This window comes from Sebastes umbrosus, chromosome 15 (genome assembly GCF_015220745.1).
Source record: "Sebastes umbrosus isolate fSebUmb1 chromosome 15, fSebUmb1.pri, whole genome shotgun sequence".
Lineage (NCBI taxonomy): Eukaryota > Metazoa > Chordata > Actinopteri > Perciformes > Sebastidae > Sebastes > Sebastes umbrosus.
The window spans coordinates 25,099,252-25,119,804 of NC_051283.1; the positions used below are offsets into that span (position 1 = coordinate 25,099,252).

The following is a 20,553-nucleotide window of genomic DNA, read 5'->3' on the forward strand; positions in this document are numbered from 1 at the left end:
ATGAAATGCAAAGGGAAAATCGTGCATAAATAAATACATAAATAAATACACACATTTCAAAATAAATATAATAAATGCAAAATTAAAGAAATAAATATAAAATAAATATATAAACAAATATAAATGCAAAAATGAATAAAAATGTTGACCTTTTCTTGATAAAGATACAAAGATTAATAAATAAATAAGCAAATTAAAACAGAAATATCAATTTATGTCACGTTTTATCGATTAATTAATGACTACATTTATTTTGAATAATATTTTTGCTACATTTCATCACATTTATTTATTCTTAGAGTCATTTATTTATTTATTCATTTATTTATTTATTTTGGCAGGTTGCGCCTCCACAGTTGTTGGCTTCTTGGAAGTAAATGTGAAAGCATTACACATTGGCTAGACTGGTATGATGACACACTCAAAGGATGAAAGCATCGTGAGTAAGACTTGAAGATCTCTGTGACCATGTATTGTCGCGAAGATAAACCGTTCTTTGGAATGCTGAAAGGAAAGGAAATGACTCCAGTTGTCATTGAGCCGTAAAGTGGATGATGATTCCTGTAAGGGATCTACTAATGACCTCCAGGGTACATTTACCCCAGAGAAACTGGAAACTTTGCATCTATTCTCCCCTGGAAATCAGATCTATCTAGTTTCAGGAGAAGATATGCAAGTTAGATGCATGACACAATCTGAGGTAATGACTTCCCTGGGAATTTTCATCAGCTGTAGGCCTAATGCGTACTCAACACAACTTCCTTCTATGTAAACACTAGATGGGCAGCATGGTACGTGCTGAAGTTCACATCACTTTTCCAGTGACCTGATCATAAACTCTTGAAGAGATAACTTAGAATATGTTTTTACATTCACATTGACTGTAACTTTACTGAGGCATGCTGCAACCTAACACCATTGCATAATCATGGTGTTTTTCATGGTGTGCAGGCAAGGTAAAGGATGTCCTGTTGTGATTCGTGAATCGAGTCTGCTGTTCAGTTGGCCGGCGGAAGAGGGGAACTAGAGTGTCTGTTTTTCAAAGAAATTATAAACAGGATGTCTGCTTCACATGAGCTCTGTCTTCTCAACCAGGCAACCAACAGTACTGTCTATGACAATGCTGTTTAATAACTGACAATGTTTATAATTCATTTGGTTTTGTCTAATTTTGATCTTTCCTAAACTATATGTTAGCCTTTTTACTAATTTACATTAGTTGATTGAGTGTATTTCTCTGCTAGGTTGTACAGTATATACAAGGGCCAATGTATTCTGTACAGACTAAGGTTCAAAGTAGGGCTATCAATTGATTACAATTTTTAATCACGAAAATGTACCTTAAAGGGAAGATTTGTCAAGTATGTAATACTCAACATGGGAGTGGGCAAATATGCTGCTTTATGCAAATGTATGTATATATTTATTATTGGAAATCAATTAACAACACAAAACAATGACAAATATTGTCCAGAAACCCTCACAGGTACTGCATTTAGCATAAAAAATATGCTCAAATCATAACATGGCAAACTGCAGCCCAACAGGCAACAACAGCTGTCAGTGTGTCAGTGTGCTGACTTGACTATGAGTGTGTTCCAATCCACGTACTTCCAGAAGTACACTTCAATGTAGTGCTCTTTGTGCACTCTGTACTCACTTGAGTAGTGCGTAAATTTAAGCGGGGTAGGGTCGTCTCAAATCGAATACTCTGCGGCGCACTGACCGGAAATGACGATCGCAATATTTGACCGCGGCACGCTATCCGCCAATATATCTTCTGAAAAAAAATGAAAGCAGTGGGAAATTACGTTTCCAACGTCGTCGCCTACGCCTACGATGTGTCCTCCTGTTTGCTGAAAATGCACCGGTATGTTTACGTATTGTATTGTTTTATTCTGTTATCTACGTATGTTTGAATAGTGGTCGTGGCTCCGCCCCTTCCGTTGCGTAGCCAAGATGGCGACAATTGAGTGTGGAAAGTGTCCAGCGTTCCACACTCAACGATTTGACCGTTTTGAGTACAACATCCGGGTACTTTGAGTGCGCTGCATTTTGCCGTACTTCCCAGTGTGAACGCACTTATGCACTCAAAATAGTAAGTGTAAGTACAGAAGTACGCGGATTGGAACACACTGTATGACTTGCCCCAAACTGCATGTGATTATCATAAAGTGGGCATGTCTGTAAAGGGGAGACTCGTGGGTACCCATAGAACCCATTTTTATTCACATATCTTGAGGTCAGAGGTCAAAGGACCACTTTAAAAATGGCCATTCCAGTTTTTCCTCGCCAAATTTAGCGTAGGTTTTGAGCGTTATTTAGGCTCCTTCGCGACAAGCTAGTATGACACGTACAATGGATTCCTTATGTTTTCTAGTTTCATATGATATCGGTATCTTCACTCTAACTTTAAAACTGAGCCCGCTACAACCTCAAAATCGCAAGTTGCGTTAATGCATTAAAGAAATTAGTGGCGTTAAAATGAATTTGCATTAATACGCGTTAACTTTGACAGCCCTATTATTTACTTATCACTACACTGAAACAGGTTGCACCACAGTTGTTCTTTCTTACGTAGAGATTAGTTGTCGCTGTATATTCACATCCAGTATCTGCTCGCTTTGACTGTTAGGTAGCTAACTGAACCAACTGACAAAGATGTAATGGGATATGGTCACAATGATGAAATTGTGTCTAATAACGATGTAAACTGGGAAGATTTAAAGCTTCAGAAGGCAACATTTTTGGGCGTCATTGGGCAAAAATTCCATAATAATCTTTCAGCATATTGTAATTCAGGTGTTCTGAGAGATAACTAGACTTCTGCACCTCCTCATGACTCTGTTTTCAGGCTTTAGAAAATCTAGTCCGTGACCGGAGACTTGGCCAATCACAGGTCATTTCAGAGAGAGAGAGCGTTCCTATTGGCTGTGCTCCGGTCATGTGAGCGGTGCTTGGGATTCCCACAAACTTTCTAATTTTACAGCTAAACAGTACACTACAAGATGATTCTGAAAACATTTGAGGTGAGAAATAGGCATTACAGTAACAGAATATTGATTCATATTTGATCAGCGCTGCCTAGTTTGACCATTTTATCGGAGTTCGCGAGTGATTGACAGCCGGCTCTCATAGACAGAAGATGAACAGCAGACCCCAGGTCAGCTCTGACTGCTTGTTTTCCTCCGGTCCGTGAAATCTTGGCGGATACCATTAGGAGCACCGGAGAACACCGGAGGACATTGGAGGACACAGAGGCACATGATTTTTTTTTTTATAATTTGAAATGTATTACTGTCAGGATATAGTGACCGTTTTATAAAACTAACTTTTTTTAATCATATTTGCTCCAATCTCTTCTACTTCAGCTTTAATTGCGCAGTAGGGTGAACGTGTAGCTGGCTGTGCAGCTGGCTGTCTGCCAGCACAGAAGGATTTCCTGTCACCACTTCAGTTTGACTGCACATTTTAAAGGTCTGAGGTGCCTTTATTCTGGTCAGTGGCGTGTAGGTGTTTGCTGTAGGGTTCTCCCCCGCAGCACAAATCACAAGAGGAAACACTAGAGGAGTCGCTACACAGCAGAAAGAAAAAAGAAAGTGGTTAAGACACAGAAAGAGAGAGAGAGAGAGAGACTGCGAGAGAATTACTGTAACAAGCAAACCATGCTACCAGTAATTTTGTTATAGAATTTGTAGATTGAAAGTGTGTCTCACCGTCATGGCACACCAATGATCAAGTTAGAATCATATTTTGGGGTTTCATGTTCGTTTAGGTATGCCTGCTGTGCCCGTAAATACCTCGCACTGTTTTCAGGTCTCAAATCCACAAATATTTTTTTTTGTGTGAGAAAAAGGTGCTCTAGAGGCAAAAATCAGTGACTTCGACCAAATAAGATTTCTGACCTCTGAGCAGTTCTTTTGATCAATGTTCTATAATCAGACTCAAAAGGTGACGCAACTCAACTCCTGCTGTAATTACTGTCAGCATTGGTAATTCGTACACCCTTCCTTTTGAACTCTGCAAAGTTACATGACCGTAACAGTGACTGTTGTCACACTTTTTTTTAAAAGATAAAAACTGTAAGGTAAGTATGTTCTGAGTTTCATTGGTGACAGACTAGTTTCATTTCCTGTATTTTCTAGGAAAGAGAGCCTGAAAAGTGAACCTATCAGGGGAATGCAGCGTGGGACTTCCTAGAGTTTATTACCAGTAAGAGAAGGTTAGTAAGCAGGATGTCACAAGGGCGTATGCATTGTGTTCACGCCTACAACATACAGGCCCAGTAACTTTGACCTTTTGACTTTTAGTTATTGTGTTCTAGCGGTGGGCGATATGGCCAAAATCTTCTATCACGGTATATGTAACTTTAATATCACGATTCAGTAATTGTTCTGTACATTCAATTAAGACATGGTTTAATATAACCATACCGTACTTCATCACATTTGATTCATTTCTTCTTTTTAAAAAAGCAAACAAACAAAAGACCTAAAACAGTATAACTAGAATTCTTTCAATATGGCTTTAAGGTTCCTGAGAAGAACAATTTCAGTGTTACAGGTTTAAAGGTTAACAGGTGCAAATAAATACCAGCCTGACTTCAGTCAGAGCATTATAATAATCACACAAATTTGTATTTTAGAGTATGCTGAAAGAAAAGCTTGACTTGACTTTTCCTGCAGGATTTTCTCATCTATCATTTCAAAAAGCTGACAAAACAAAATAAACTACAGCGTGCAAATGTCTGGTAATCATGTAGCCAGAGTTCTTCCTCATCTTGGGTTTGTTGGTATGCCTCCTCCTGCTCTGCATTTGCAACTTCACTCCTCCTCCTCCATGTCTGCCCAAATCCTGTTACCTTGCAAGGCAGCTGGATTCGCTAGATCACATATTGCGCGATCATGGAAGAATCACAAGATCACGCAAGAATCACAAGATCACGCAAGAATCACAAGATCACGCAAGAATTGCGACTGAGGTGGAAACGATATCAAAGAACGTATATTGATGAGAAGTGAAAGCCAATTGGCCGTTCCATTGCAACATCAGCGCCCAGCAGCAGAGCTACGCTTCCGCTATTTTGGACTGAAAGCGACTACCGGAAGCCAGTAAAACGTCCGCCTACAAAACGCCATACAAAAGTAAAACAAAATCATTTCTATTCTATTGTCATATTTAATGTCTCTACCGAAATGGCCTTTATTGAACAATAAAAATATTATAAATATGCATACTATTATAACTTTTTACTTACTTGCGTATTTATTTATTAAACTCTTTTGCCCGGACGCTTCCCAGAGGAACATAATGTGAGCGATGGACATAAATGGAAGTTAGAAAAATCTAGCGCACAGATATTTAGAGCAATCTCAAACTTTTTCATGTCAAGAACCCCCAAAGTCGATCATGGATGTATAAGAGGTTGTGTTCTGTGCTTTTGCCCTGCGTGTTAGTAAATAGCGTTTATGTCATCCTACTAGCACTACTAGCTACTGGTCGATAGCCGGTTGTTTGAGAACAGAGACGTTAATGCATCCACCACGGTACAGGCTTACAGCAAACAGCCCATGTGTGTATTATAAGATAATGAAAGTGATGAATTACAGCCAGGATATCCATTATTAAAGCTGCATACAGCTAGCAGCAAGCTGGCAGAACCGGATATGTCATATGAGTGTGCAGGGCGGTGCAGTCCCGTGGGTCTGATGCACATTCATTATGTTGAGGAAAATAAATCTGGATTCGGCTATTAGTTATTTTACGACTTTTAGGACCAAATGATTTAAATGAGGGCTGTTTAAGTGTTCGTACTGGGAAGTTGATTTCCCTACAAAAAAAATATTTTCTGATTTACCTACGTCTCTTTATACATCCATGGCCACAGACTCATTGGCGTTTTCAGTCCCAAATGGTGGCAGCGCGACCGCAGCGCCATCTAACGTCTGTTGTCAAAAAAAGCACCAGAGTTTTGTCTCTGTGTTTCTATTCTCTTTGAAGATATTGCCAAAACTCTACCGGTGGACACATTTCTACCGTGGGCTATATATCACCTAACTCTGTTGTGTTCAAAGAAAGAGAATTTTGTCATAATTTCCCCGTGCGTGCATTTCTGGCTGCTTTGATATGAGATTGTCAGTAATTGTCTCTAATGAGCCTGTATGTGAAATAGGAAGGGGAGCCAAATCAAATCACGTGTTTTCTGATCTAGGCAGCCCACAAAAAACTGACTGGGTTGTGTTATTTCACAGTTTGTGGTTTGGTAGGTGCTCCAGATACCCAAATGTGTGAGCACAATTACCGAAAAAGTGAGTTTTTCATGACATGTGCCCTTTAACCATCACGTTGTCACATCATAAAATATTTGTTTTTCAAAAGTGATGTGTGTTTAATTAAAAATAAATGTTCCGTTTTGTAGAGAGGGTGCGGGGAGAGCATAACTTGCAGCTGCCTCATCATGGTCTTCATGAAGGGGATTAGTGATTATACAGAGTGATATATTCAAATCTTATGAAAACACACGCAAAACACAGGACATATAGAAACAATATTTTTTAATATGCTACATCATGTCAATATAAAAGTATCATCAAAATAGTCTCTCACATATAAATTCTCAACATCTCATGGCCTGTTTCCAAAAATAAACTACATAGACAAACGTATCGTACAAAAGAAAATAACACTACAAAAATGATAAAAAGAAGTACATCCCTGACTCAGTAGTACAGTTTTCAAGAAACAGTACCCGTCTTCTGGTCGTGGGGAACAACCAAAACCACGCAGATCTAGTTGCATTTCTATTCCAGTGCTGCTCGTTTTTGTTTTCCAAAACATTTACAGTAAAGCTTTGTAAGAAAATATCTGAAACATTTGAATCCAGAATAAGAGGAAGATCTTGTGTACATATTTTATTGTGATACTGTGATCACATTGAATCTGTAGTTTTGTTTTTTTTTGGTGGCATTTGGTTTTGTTCAGCACAGCGTGTCTTTGATACTCTCATATCTAAATTAGCTGTGAGAAGTTAGAGAATAATCCAGAAAATAAGATAAATAATGTTTTTTTTCAGAACCTCTTTCCTCACTTCTAATGTAAGATTGAGTTGATCCAAAAACAGTGCTACACATTCATGATCTTTGATTGTAATTTTGGCAATCGCTCATTAACACTCAGTTTCAAGAAACCTGATTTTTCCCTTTTTTTTAAAAAAATATCATAAATAAATAAAATATTTGCAGGAAGGTGGTTTCATCATTTTGCCCTGTTGTTCATACAGGATATACTTCCACTCGTCCGCCCCAGAAGCTTCTCAAACACGCTGTCACACAAAGCGAAACAATGCACAATACCAGGGAAGACTCATTTGCACGTTTGTGCCGCGTCATCGTTCCTGAGTCTGTCTGTGGTTTTCCTAAGAAATCAAATCTCCTTGGAATGTTGACAAAAAAAAACACTAACAGAAAAAACAAACTATACAACTAAATAAATAAAGACGACTCAAATTTTAAAAAAAGTAATAAATTAAAGCACATAAAAAGCAAACACTTCTCTACCTGAGTGAAAAGTTTTTTAAATACTTCACAGCTTAACAACCCCCTCCTCCTTTTTCATTTTTTTAAACTGGGAGGAAGTACAATCACTGAATACCCTCGCTCAGTCTTTGGAATGCTCTTCTTTTGGTGCTGCGCTCATTGGATTATGAAAGTTTATTTTCCCTTTAACGCCCTTCATGGACTATAAAGGGAGTTTTATTTGGCGACATCTGTTTTCTTGGTTTGATGGTGTGTCCTTTTTATATTCCCCCCCTCTTTCAATTGCGTCTCACTGTCCTTCTGTCTTCACTGTTGCCCGTTGGTGGAGATGGACGACGCTGGCTCTCTCCTGATAGGCCAGTGGAGGGCTGTGGTGTGACTTAGGTACCGCCGATTGGGCCATGGGCGCTGGTGCGTTAATAGCCGCAGTCAGCGCCTTCAGCAGCACTGTGGCCTCCTTCTGGTCCTCCTTCCCCTCGCCTTCCAACGTACGAGCCAACCAGCGCTCCGCTGCCTCCTCCACCTGCGGCGCCGACGCCACCTCTGTGAGCATGTCGGCCTCCTGGCTGGCGTCGAACCGCTCCACCATCTGCTTCACGTGTACGTTGACTAGCGCGTTGGAGTTTGCCGGGCAGCAGCTGCACTGGTGGATGCGCAGGGAGAAGCGGTGGAAGAAGGCGCCGGCGCAGTGCTGGCAGCGGTAGGGCCGGTCGCGGCTGCTGTGGAGGCGGCGGTGCAGCTTGAGGTGGATGTACTGGGTGAACTTGGTGTTGCACAGCTTGCACTGGTAGGGCTTTTCCCCGGAGTGGAGGCGCAGGTGCGTTTTCAAGTTGCTGGTGCTGCTGAAGCGTTTGTGACACACCTGGAAAGCATGAAATGACAGGTTAAGCTACAATCACGTGCATGATTAACACCTTAAGAAAACAATTTGATTGTGTTTAGGGTTATTTTTAAAAAACTGAGCAGCCCAGTATGATGTCATGTGGATGGCATGGAGTATCAGGGTTAACCGTGCTATTCCAGTTCTGTTGTGTTTCATTAAGCAACAGGGACTGCTTTTCTTTCTTTGTTCTAGTCACGCTCTCGACACTCACACCCACGGAGTCACGCTGCTAAACAATTATATAACAAAGTGGGTAATGGCTCATTGAAAATTTAACAGACGCTACCTTACCAGAAAGTTATGTGTCATGGAGCATTTTTATGTATTGTGTATACAGTGTGCTTCCTTGTGAATCATTCACACTGTTGCTTTGACATCAGCGTCATGGTGAGATCAGCTTGTAAGAAGCTTGTAGAGAGGGAGAACACTAGAGATTATGATTTCCAACTAGGGCTATAGATCTTTAGGAGGCCTTAGTGGGCTCAGTTTTAAAGCTAGAGTGAAGATATTGGTATCATATGAAACTACAAAATCTACAGAATGCATTGGTACTAATGTCATACAAGCTTGTCGCGAAGGAGGCTAAATGACATAATAATAATAATAATAATAATATTTTAATCGATTGACATTTTCAACATACCTGACATTCGTGTGGTTTCTCCCCCGTGTGGACCAGGTGATGTTTCTGGAGGTGGGCCAGCTGAGTGAAGCTCTTTTTACATAGGTTACACTGGAATGGTCTCTCGCCACTGTGCACTCGGAGATGGACCTACAATTACATGGAAAAAAACTAATGAGCACTTTCATCAACTGGCATCTAAAAAGTGGAATATGTTAAATCCAATTATAAGCACAAGAGAGAGATGAACTGAAGCTGTTACCTTGAGGTTCGACAGCTGTCCGAAAGTCTTCGTGCAGATGTTACATTCATACTTGATCTTCCCGTTCTGCTTCTGCAGCGGGTAGGGCAGCGATTTGTGGCCGGGGCCGTTGCGCGTCGCCGTTTTGCTCTTGATCGTAGCCAGGCTCAGATTCATGGCTTCCTCGAAACCGGAGGGAGACTGCTCGGTCGACTGATGCTGACCGTCGGGCTTTGGGAGAGGGGAGAGCTCCGGGGTGGCCGGGGCGCCTCGTGGTGGCGACAAATTTGGTTTGAGTTCTTTCAGACCTCCTTGCGAAGACGGAGGGTAGGGTAGGGACACCGGCAGCAGATTAGGTGGAGCGATGGGCGGGTAAGGGAGTCCATCGGTGCCCAGGTAGTTGCTGTATTGGAGGGATCCTCTTGAAGGCAGCATCCCGGAAAAGGGAGGAGAGTACGAGGGGAGGAGGAGGCGAGGGTAGTGCGCGCCGTAGGGAGGGAGGAGTTGGTAATTGGGCTGGAGGGGTCTGGACTGGGGGTAAAGGGGGTAAGATGAAACGCCTTCCCTGTAGAGGCCGTGGAGGTGAAGAGGGAGATTTCGGTGCTGAGGCGGGAGTGCAGGATGGGGTTTATGCAAGTACGGGTGATTTAAGCCCATGCTGGGCTCTCTGTGTTCGGACTGAGGGAAAGGACGGTCTTGTGGCTCTCCGTCGCTCTCCTCCTTCTCAACTTTTTTGCTGAAGTCCATGATCTGGTCGTCGGGTGTGTCAGGCGGAGTGTCTCTTTCCAACACCTCCACGTCGATCTTCTCCTCTCCATCTTCATCCCTCTCCTCTTTCACTCCCTCCTTTGTTCTCTCTGCGAGCCACGTCTGCTGAGGTAGGTGCTGTTTGGTGTACTCCGACTCGTGGTCTTCATCTGAACTGATGTATTCTGTAAATAAATGAAATAAATATTGAGTATTGTTTGAGTTTGATGAGGGGGAAAAAAAGCTCATCATAATATCTAGTTAAAGTGAGTTCAAGTCTAAATGCTTCACACACATCCGCCTACAGAAGGCACTCCCTCTTATGGTAAATGATAGTAGTTTCAGTCTGACTTGGTGTGTAAATCATGCAGTATAGGTTTCTGTTTGTCAATCTCAGTAGTGTTTTTGATGTGGGGAGAATAAGTCAGTGGTGAGGCGTGTGGGAGTCCACGTGTCTTGTCACAGTTGTACGGCGAGTTTCATTTGCGAAACCTTTTCTGGGTATGGCTGTCGTACTCCCCTGAGATAATGCGAAACATCTCTTCCTTTTTTCCTTCTGTTTTTTTGAGAATTTGTCACCATTACTGTATGTCAACTGCTGTTTCATGTGTCATGTCATTCTGTGTTCATTACGTGAACTGCATTCAGAGTCAGTTAAAGGGCTGTGCCAGTGTTTTTCCATGGTTTTGCCTATTAACTGTCAATCAATTCAAATATTTAATCGCATGATTGTCTGTAGTAAATCGTGATTATTCGCAAATTAATCTCACAGTTTTTATCTGTTCAAAAAATGTACCTTAAATGAAGATTTGTCAAGTATTTAATACTCTTATCAACATGGGAGTGGTCAAATATGCTTGCTCTATGCAAACATATGTATATATTTATTACTCGAAATCATTTAACAACACAAAACAATGACAAATATTGTCCAGAAAACAATATGCTCCAACCATAACATGGCAAACTGCAGCCCAACAGGCAACAACAGCTGTCAGTGTGTCAGTGTGCTGACTTGACTATGACTTAAACTGAGCCCGCTACAACCTAAAAAATCAGTTAAAATCTTTTGTCTAAGTTACAAATGCACAGTAATGCCTTTGAAAGCACAAACTGATTCAAAATATCCTCTGGCTTTGTGCGATCAATCGCTGCTGCCGGAAGCTTCAACAACCAGCACCTGAGCTGCCAAACTTGATTGCCTTCACTATAAATATATCAGGACATCAAACGCCCGTGAGTCAAACAATGGGCATACCTGACCTTGAAAGGCAGGTGAAAGCTTTTAAGATCCTATAATTTGATAAAACAACACAATTATACCGCCTTAGCATTAGTCACGAAGATGAATGGCAACGCATCTGGTGTATCCAGTTGGTGTTAGTCATCAGACTTTGCGGCAACACACAATCATTCAGGAGGATGACTTGCCATTCTACTAATAGCTGAAAACAGATGACTCACAAAGGTACTTTGACCGGGCATTACTCCCCCTTAGACTCTCCTTAAAATCCCACGTCATTTACCACACCGTCATGAAATACTGAGATTTGTTTGGTCTCTGTGTGTGTCCCCATGATCTTGCGTACATATTTGTCTCTCTACGGTAAATCAGACATGAAGAAATAGCATCTTTACTGTTGGTAAAAGATAATATCAGGTCTTACTCACAGGAAGGAAGAATAATGTGTCTTTATTCATTTTGAGGAGATATAATTTTGCTGATAAGAGAGATATCATCTCATGAAGCACACTTTCAGCTATGTGTTTAGTCATGGCCACGGATCTAAATCTGTCATTTCGTCAGTAAAAATGACATTGTGTGTGTGTCATCAGTCTTTCACTTCTTCTCTTTAAATCATTCCTTCCTGTGCCTCAAGATATTTGTCACATCTTGTCAGTGTAGACGACCACCACATCCTGATACTAAAACCTTGAAAAGCTCCCCCTCCTCGCTGAATACTCACTTTGTTTGATGTCGGCCTGCTGGCCGCAGAGCCGCTGGGCAAACTCCTGGCTGTACCACACTAGCAGCTCCTGGTTGGGCTCAACCGGGCGGATGGTGTAGAAGTAGATGTCCCGGCCGTTCTGGCACGCCACCAGGTTCTGCTCGGCCACAGAGCGGGCCGGGTTGACGTAGCGCATCCAGTTGCTCCTGTGAACGTCATAGCCGTCGATGAAGTTTTGAAGCTGACCGCCGCTGTAAATCTGCAGAAGAAGAGGAGAGAATATGGGATTAAAACATGTACACAGAACTCTTGATTTGTGTGCAACATGAGTATTACTTGTATATTAAATGGTTTAATATTTCATATGGTAAATGGTCACATTGATTATATTGTTTGACCATCTGTTGGCCCATGAATTCTTGAAAGAATAAAAAAAAATTGCTGATTAAAATTAATCAAAATATCTACAGAATTTAAATTAATTAAAAAAAACAAATTTAATAATTTAAACAAAATAATATCCACATAAAATCATCAAAACATTTATATAATTTAAATGAATAAAAAAATAGAATACATTTAAATAATTTAGATCAAATGAAATCCACATAATATCATCAAAAGAAATCTATTTCTTATAATTTAAATAAATACAAAATTTAATAAAATCCACATAAAAATATCAAAAAATCGATATAGTGCAAATAAAAAAATAAAAAAACAAATAAAATAATTTAAATAAATTAAGATTATAAAGAAAAAAGTCAGAATAATCACCTCTGCCATGTACAGTTAAATATCCTTCAGTTATCAGTTACAGTATATGTTTGCTCCTCTGCTCTGCTACACTCTACAGCTGTGCTCTGTGTGTCCTCAGTGTGTGTGCCTGTATTAGTAGCGGCGGTGAGGCATGGAGGCGTGGTCGGCCTCTCACCACAGGGGCTGTCTCTCTCTCTCACTCTCCCTCTTTCCTCATTTTCTCTTTCTCACTTCTTCAAGCATTATTATCATTCCTGTTTTGTAATTTAGTTTCTGAAATACATGCCAGCGCTACACTTAATTATGATCCTGTCTTTCATTGGATATCAAGAATGCATCGGCTAATGAAAACAAATAACATGTAATTGGTGGCTGCCTGCCAGCACCTGCCTGTCACACACACACACACACACACTGACAGGCAGGCATGCCTTTGGCAGCACTTCCGCACCCTCTCCCCCTCCCTCCTCCACCTGTGTCACAAGATCGACAACAAAAACACTCCCAGAGAGCGTCAGACTTTCACTATTGCACCTCTGCGGCACCCCTTGCACAGGTTTACAGGAAAACAGAGCCGGAAGGAAAACACGGAGGATGACTGCGAAAAGTCCTTATGAGGATTGACTCAGCAGAATAGAAAAAATTCCTAAATGACATAAGCTACTTCTGGATGTGAGAGAGAGAGAGAGAGAAAAGAAACGTGGGACTTGAAGACTAAATGGGGGAGGAAAGATAGGGATTGATCTGAGTGTGTGTGTTGCGTGCATGTTGGACAATAGCCCCTTCCTTTATGTGACGGTAAGGCTGCGATGACTGCGTGAGAGTGAATCCATTGTTACGTCCATGACTTCCTCTAAAAGTTTGACCAAAACCCCTCTACGCGGCTGTAATGTGTGTGAAAGCAATTTTTGTTTCCTGATTGACGTACGGACCTAGACTGTGACATTTCTGAGCAACGGATGTCTCTTTTTTTTTATGAATAACAGAGGAAGAAGAAAACACGTCCCTAGTGGCTCCTCAACTCCTTTTCTTACATTTAGATTTGAGACTTTCCCATGTTTGACCACACTCAGCTGGGTTACACGCATGTATATGTGTGTGTGTGTGCATTTCCCCTTACCCTCCAAAAGTATTTCCTGTTGGCCTGCTTGGGAACGTTGTCTTTGGTGTAGATGACTCCTTGCAGGGGGCCAAAGCGAGTCCCCTGAGGGATGTATTCTTTGCTGAACACGCCCATCACCTGAAACATAAACCAATTTCATCATTAGATTTATTAGAGTCCCATGTTGAAATCTCTCAGGTCAAAAAAGCACACAATAGTTCACATTTCTTTAAATCTATACATACAATATATTGCAACACTTTTATGTCCAGCAGTTTGTTTGCGTGAGTTGAAATGTCACGTTGACCGAGACAGCTCCCGATCCAGGTTAAAACCCACGAGGTGACACACTTTCAACGCTAACGAGTTAATCGTATGAAGAGAATTACACTTTCTCTGACCTACTCCACTGATCTCTGACCTGCAGATCCTCATAAACACCAGAGAGAGAGAGAGAGAGAGAAGGAGCAGTGTCACCTGATCTCTCATTTGTGAAGACAGTACTAGACTTTTGATTCTAAAAAACCAAAGACAAAAGCATAAAAAGCAATTTAAAAGACAATGATGACTCTGTTTGTTCTTTAGACAAGTTGAGACGAAGCCCAAGAGCCCTGATTGCAAAATGCTCTACGTATGGATGTATTACTTGGAATGGACCATGGCTTAATTACCAGGAATAGATGATGGCTGAATTACCTGGAATCGACCATAGCTGTATCACCTGGAATAGACCATAGCTGGATTACTTGGAATAGGTGTTCAAAGCGTGTCGAAACATTTTCTTTAGCCCAGGGATATACAGTGACGTGTGTGGTAAGAAGCAAAGCAGGTGACTGCATCATGTCTCACCTTTTAAGGTTATTTTTTTAATGAGTTGGTTAAGAAAACGCGGTGCAGAACAGCTACATGATTCACACTTTTCATAAACAGTGCACAGGCTTGGGACCAACACACACACCATCAGGCAGCAGCATCTGTGGCGTACGCACACAGCCTCCATGTCCTCTGTGTCTTGAGGAGCTTTGTGTTCAATCCTTAAATACCCCCCCCTTACCATCCTTCCCCACCCCCCATACATAAACACACACTCTTTCTTTCTTCCATTGAGGAATTGTATTTCAAACTGACCCTCAAAAGGGACTTCATGTGTAAAGATAAAACCTTAAAAATAAACAAAAATGACAAACACCTTGTAATTATTTATCACATCACGATGGGATGGAGTTGGCTTTCTTGAGTTATGTAAAAGCAGTTAATTAGAAGAACAACAGGTCACTGAGGGAGTGAGTGTGTGTGTGTGTGTGTGTGCGTGTGTGTGTGTGTGTGTGTGTGTGTGTGTGTGTGTGTGTGTGCGTGCGTGCGTGTGTGTGTGTGTCGCGGAGGCGAGTGAGGTGATTCCTGGATGCGATGAGCCGGTGTGACAGGGACATTGTGCTTTGCTGGCGTTGCGTGACTAACGAATCGCTGTGGCCGCCGCCGCTGCTTAACCGCTCAGTTCAGGCCAGGTTGGGAGGAAGCGGGTAGAGCGGGGGGAGGGTGGTGTTGAAGAAAAGAGGATGGCCGTTCTTAAATAGACCCACGCTATCACACTCCTGAACGCCCTCCTTTTCCTCCTGCCCCCCCGCCCCCTCTCAATCCCTGGTCTTTTTCTTAACCCTCTAGAAATAGCTTCTGCGCCTGCCAGGTTGAAACCAGGGCATGCGCACAAGCTGCCTGGCCGCCTGCCTGTCCCCAACGAAAGTTAATCATCTGGTTTTAACCTAAATCCCCCCCCCCACTACCAACACACACCCTCCCCGGTTTCTCCCTCCCCATCCATCCCCTGCGCTGCCTCTCTCCCGGCTCACTGGCACCCGTTGCTATAACGCCCCATCTGCCACGTGCCCCCTCCACCCTTCTTTTTGCATTTCCTGGCACGCTTCGGAATAAAAAAACAGGAGGAAAAGGAGGTTTAGAAAAGGTGTGAAGAAGTTCCGAGTTATCATCCCAGTCAAGTAGTCACGTAATTTTGATGTATTGATTTGTGTACAAACACAAATTTCCCATTTTTTTTGGTGATGGTCAGCACAAAATAATTTTTTTAATCCACGTAATTGTGAACCGAGAAGTATAAAGAGCGGTGAATGCTGGGTAGGGAAGAGGTCAGGGTGGTTGGGTTTGTACAGGACTTTCGCCCAGTAGGCCGGTGTTCGTGTCCCGTGTGAAACCACAAGTCAAAGTTGATTTAATTGTCACGTAACTTCCGTACTTCAGTTACGCCACTTCTGGTGTTATTTTAACCCAAACAACAATCTTTTCCTAAACCTAACTAAGTAGTTTTGTTACTTAAACCTAACTGGGTCGAACTTTTCCTAAAGTCCCTAAACTCTTTAGATTTGACTCATCTGCGAAACTGAAACATGTGTACCATACACTCACCTGCGTGAAAAATCCTTTCCTGATAACTGTGTGAACTGTGCCTTACAGGAATTACATGCATGCACACGTCCCACAAACCTATACAAAGGAGTGGCTGTGTTTCATGGTCGTCATAGGAAATTAATTTCCCAGCACTAGCTTTGGCGAGTTAAGGAGAAGGATTCACATGACACCATCTTTAAGAAGGGAAACCACTCTATGGTCAAGGGCCAGTTGAAGCAAAGCGGATTACTGGTAACCATGTGAAAGTGTGCTTGTGCGCTCGTGCTTGTTTTCAAGTCTCATGCCTTATCTGATCTCTGTTTGACTCACATATGCACACATGCATCTAATTGTCAGATGTGGATATAAGATAAACTTTTTTTTTTACAATTATGATTGTAAAATGTCCCATTAGCGCTGCTGCATGTGAGCACGTGGCAAAATCAAGCTTATCTGCATCAAGTGTGAGCGAGCGAAGTGTTTGTGAGACGTGTTAGCCGATAAACAAGAGCTGGGGATTTGACATTCGCAGTCAAAGTGATTTTTAGCACCTTTGTTTGCACGCTTTTCTCTTCCCACAGCAGTAAACGTTGCATAGAGAGGAGGAAGAAAGAACTCTGAGAACTAGAGAGAAGGGGAACGACGGCAGAAAGTGTCGCTTGGGTCAAGACAGAAAGAGGAAGGGGACAGCGAAGTCGACCGCAAGCATCAGTCTTGAGCGTAAAGAGCGACAAGAAAACAAGTGAGTGTGACATCTCTTTCTTTCTCTCTTCCTTTTTTTTAAGACAATGTTTCTCTCTTTAGTTACGGTACAAATTCCCTTTTAAAACCTCGCTTGGAGACATGATTGCAGCACTTTGCAGAGACATGTCTGGGCAGATATACTGTACTGGATTTTGTTTCACACAGTCAGCTGATTGAAATAGGTCAGGGGGTATTATGTTTACTCTACCTGACTCACCTGAGTGGGAGGGGAATAGGAGTAGGACGCGGGAAGTAAATAAGATCGTCATGGTTGTAAAGGAGAAAAAAAAGAGGAGAGGCGGGAAGCCTTGATGCAATAAGATCACCTGCTGGAAGTCAAGCTGATGTCTGACGTCTTAACTCTGTGTGTGCATGTTCATGTTTAAATCCTGCGTGCATTATTATTAGACAGAAGTGCGAAGAAGCTGCACAATGGCTGCAAAATTAGGGGTGACATCAGGGCCAGCTTAAGGCATAGGCCATATAGGCGGTCGCTTAGGGTGCCACGTTCGGGGGGGTGGCGCTGGTAGCCTTCTAAAAAATAAAACAATAATAATAATTTTGAAAAATGCTGGTGGGCGCCCTTCCTCATTTTCTGCATTGAGGTAACAAATGAACAAATAAAGAACGAAAGAAATACACTTTTCAACCCAGTAACTCTCTTTCTCACACTTTTTCATCTGCCCAGCAACACTTATTTGTTAATAAAAGTGTAAACACTTTTATGCCCACAATATCAGGGACCAATTGTTTATTTATATTGCAATAAATACAGTTATTTATTGCAATAAATATGGATTAAGTCCAAATCCAAATTTTGCCAAGGGCACCAAAAGGGCTAGATCTGGCCCTGGGTGACATAATGGAAGTTAAGATGGCCAGAAGACATAGAAAGGCCCTTGACCTCAAGCTGCCAGTGGCCTCATGTCCACACACACACACACACACACACACGCTGTGCACTCCGCTGCATGTGCGAAGAACTCATTAGTCAGCGGATCTTTTGTTCCAAGTAACCCAATGCAGATGGCCCAACAGAAATTTATGTAACACAGAATTAATATTTGGCTTTAATCTGACCAAACTGACCATTCAAGAACGTCGTACGGGATTGCGACTAACTCAAAAAGAGGTTTAAATTTTATAAGAAGTTTCAAACCGTTCTTTATCCCGATGGGTGAAACAATCTGAAAGATCGCTCTTACCTCATTGTCTGCGCTGTATTCGAAGGTGAGGTTGCGCGGGATGGAAGTCATGGCTTTGGGCAGGCTGAAGCTGGGGTCCGACACCTGGTCCAGCACGATGTAGGTGCAGTTGAGGACAAAGTCCACCTCCCTCCAGCCGCTCATGTCTCCTGGTGTGCTTTCCAGCTTCATCTTGACAATATATAGAATATACTGTAGGTGATGGATGCAAGCTTTGGAGCTTTGGTTTGGTTCTGTTTTGGTTTAGGTTGCTTTGGTATAGAAGTACTTTGGTTTGGTCGGGTAGGTCCCTTGTCTTAGGTGCGCTGGTTAAAGCTCAAGATCTGGAAAAGGAAGAGAGAGGAGAGTGTTGAAATTAGAATTTATTGCAACAGAAATTTATCATATTAAGTTTGAGGCAAAGTACATGTTTGGACAGAGGCAGTTGTCCGCCCACCAAAAGACGGTTTCCCCCCAAGGTTTCTACTCGTTCAACAGGAGTTTTTTTTCTTGCCTCTGTTGCAATTAGTGCATGCTCATGTGGGATCTCTTGTTGGGTCTCTAGATTATAGAGTACGGTCTAAAAGCGTCTTGAGATAACTTCTGTTATGATCTGACGCTATATAAAAATAAATTAAATTAAAAGAAAATGCCTTTCTTTAACTTCTTTACCCAACGCAAACTGACAGTGAAAAACAACTCATTTTTACAAGTCAAACATTAATAGAATACCTGAAGTTTGATACAAGTAATCTTGGTATCAAAAGTCGACTATGACTGTTTGAAATCCATTTAAAGTACTCTACTATTTTCCACTATTTAAAAATGCCTTCTGGCAGCCATTCATTATTCAGGCAGCCGGTTCCATTCATGAAGAACCAAAGTTCATTGACACTTGGCCAACGTCCCAATCAGTTTAACCAGCCGTTTCCTACGAGGCCAGTAGGTCAGCTTTTCATTCTGTTTCCTCTTATCCATCTTTTATCCATCCAAGCTTATCCTTGCCAGCAAAAAAAAGAAGACATGACTTACTTGCACACATTCATTCATCTGAAGGATCCTCATTTCTTTGGCTATGTCATCCCTCTTTATACTCTCTCTTCTTTCTCCAGTGTCAGTCGTCCCTGTCAGTTAGATCCTTTGGTTATCCTGCTCTTGTCACCGTCCCCAGAAAACTCATGAGCCTGGATTGCGCCAAGCTTTTTTAGCTCAGCGCCCCGGCCAATCACGAGCCGCCGTGGTCATGTGATTGAGCCATCTGACACACACACACACACAAACTGTTGGTTTTGTACAACAACATCGGTGACGTTGTACACTTCGGCCAGCAAGTGGCTGTTGTGATGAATGCTTACACATACACACACACACATACACGTCCACGCGCACACAAAGAAGACATGTTAATGAATGAATAAAGGAAGAGCAGATGGCTGGCCTGTTGCCACTGAAAAACACACTCATAGACTTTTGCTTGGTTTGGCACTTAATGAGCAATCTGCTGCCACTGTATCTCCTTGACCTACATCTCACTGTAGAACGTCTTTTACTAAGACCCCTAAGACCCCTGCTACACATACACACACAAACACCACTATATAAATCCCAAACCTATACAAACACACCCAAGCATATTTTATTCTTCTATATTTTCATTTTAATTCAATCAGGAAAAAAAGTAAAAGAATAATCCCACTAATGCTTTCTCTTTCTTACATGATGTGTGCTGATCTGTGCTCCTCCGTCATTCACAGGTACAGATGTAGGGCAGGTCATCCCCGCACGCAGGAAAGAGACTAAGACACCTGTCTGGTGAGCATCGCCTTTACTTTCAGACACATGCACAGTCTAATTATATGGAGCTTTGGGTCAGCTCACCTGGCGGCCTGCCTAAAGATAGCCAGGACAGGAGAGAGCAGTTCACATAACATATGGAGGGTCAAAAAAAAGAGAGTGTGACTGTTCTATATGCAGCCTGTGCAAGAAAGCGCATGTGAAATCCTCTTAAAACATGTGCCTATATGTGAATTTGTCAAATTGATCACACATCAGTTTTGTCCTCACATAAGTAACATGTGAAATTTAAATTTTTGACTTGTGTTGTCTGATATTTCACAACTGTCATTGGTCATTTTAACACACATAACTGTGCAGATTGTATTACTGTAATTTACATGCGTGCGTCTTTGCCTTAATCTTACCAAATGTTACACAACCTGTAGGCTAAATGTTGAAAATGTCAAAATTATTATTTGTTATATAATATCATATTATAATATTAAATTAAATTAAAATAATATAAAAAAGCTTAAACAATAAAAGACACATATTTTATATCCAGGGTTCACATAATAATTAAAGACAAACAGAAAATGTATTTCACAAAT

At 41.6% G+C, this 20,553-nt stretch overlaps 1 protein-coding gene and 1 long non-coding RNA gene across 5 annotated transcripts in view; one reads left to right on the top strand and one right to left on the bottom strand.

Annotated features, from left to right (window-relative positions):
- Positions 1-20,553, top strand: part of LOC119502972 — a 70,443-nt gene that overhangs the window by 34,341 nt on the left and 15,549 nt on the right. For all 3 annotated transcript variants that reach the window (XR_005210230.1, XR_005210231.1, XR_005210229.1), the window contains exons 2-4: positions 4,146-4,222; positions 16,820-16,980; positions 19,921-19,978. This is a non-coding gene — a long non-coding RNA (uncharacterized LOC119502972). The remainder of the gene's footprint in view (positions 1-4,145; positions 4,223-16,819; positions 16,981-19,920; positions 19,979-20,553) is intronic.
- On the bottom strand, positions 6,538-19,333 carry prdm1b (PR domain containing 1b, with ZNF domain). Of its 2 annotated transcripts, XM_037794343.1 has the most exons (7): positions 19,199-19,333; positions 18,188-18,510; positions 13,857-13,976; positions 11,996-12,236; positions 9,303-10,213; positions 9,062-9,190; positions 6,538-8,397 (listed from the first exon to the last, which is right to left on the bottom strand). In XM_037794343.1, exons 2-7 carry the CDS (start codon positions 18,356-18,358, stop codon positions 7,825-7,827), a joined length of 2,145 nt encoding a protein of 714 aa, XP_037650271.1. In that variant the 5' UTR covers positions 18,359-18,510; positions 19,199-19,333; the 3' UTR covers positions 6,538-7,824. The 2 variants fall into 2 exon arrangements, with proteins under 2 accessions (XP_037650271.1, XP_037650272.1); XM_037794344.1 differs by lacking the exons at positions 13,857-13,976; positions 18,188-18,510; positions 19,199-19,333 and adding an exon at positions 12,755-12,952.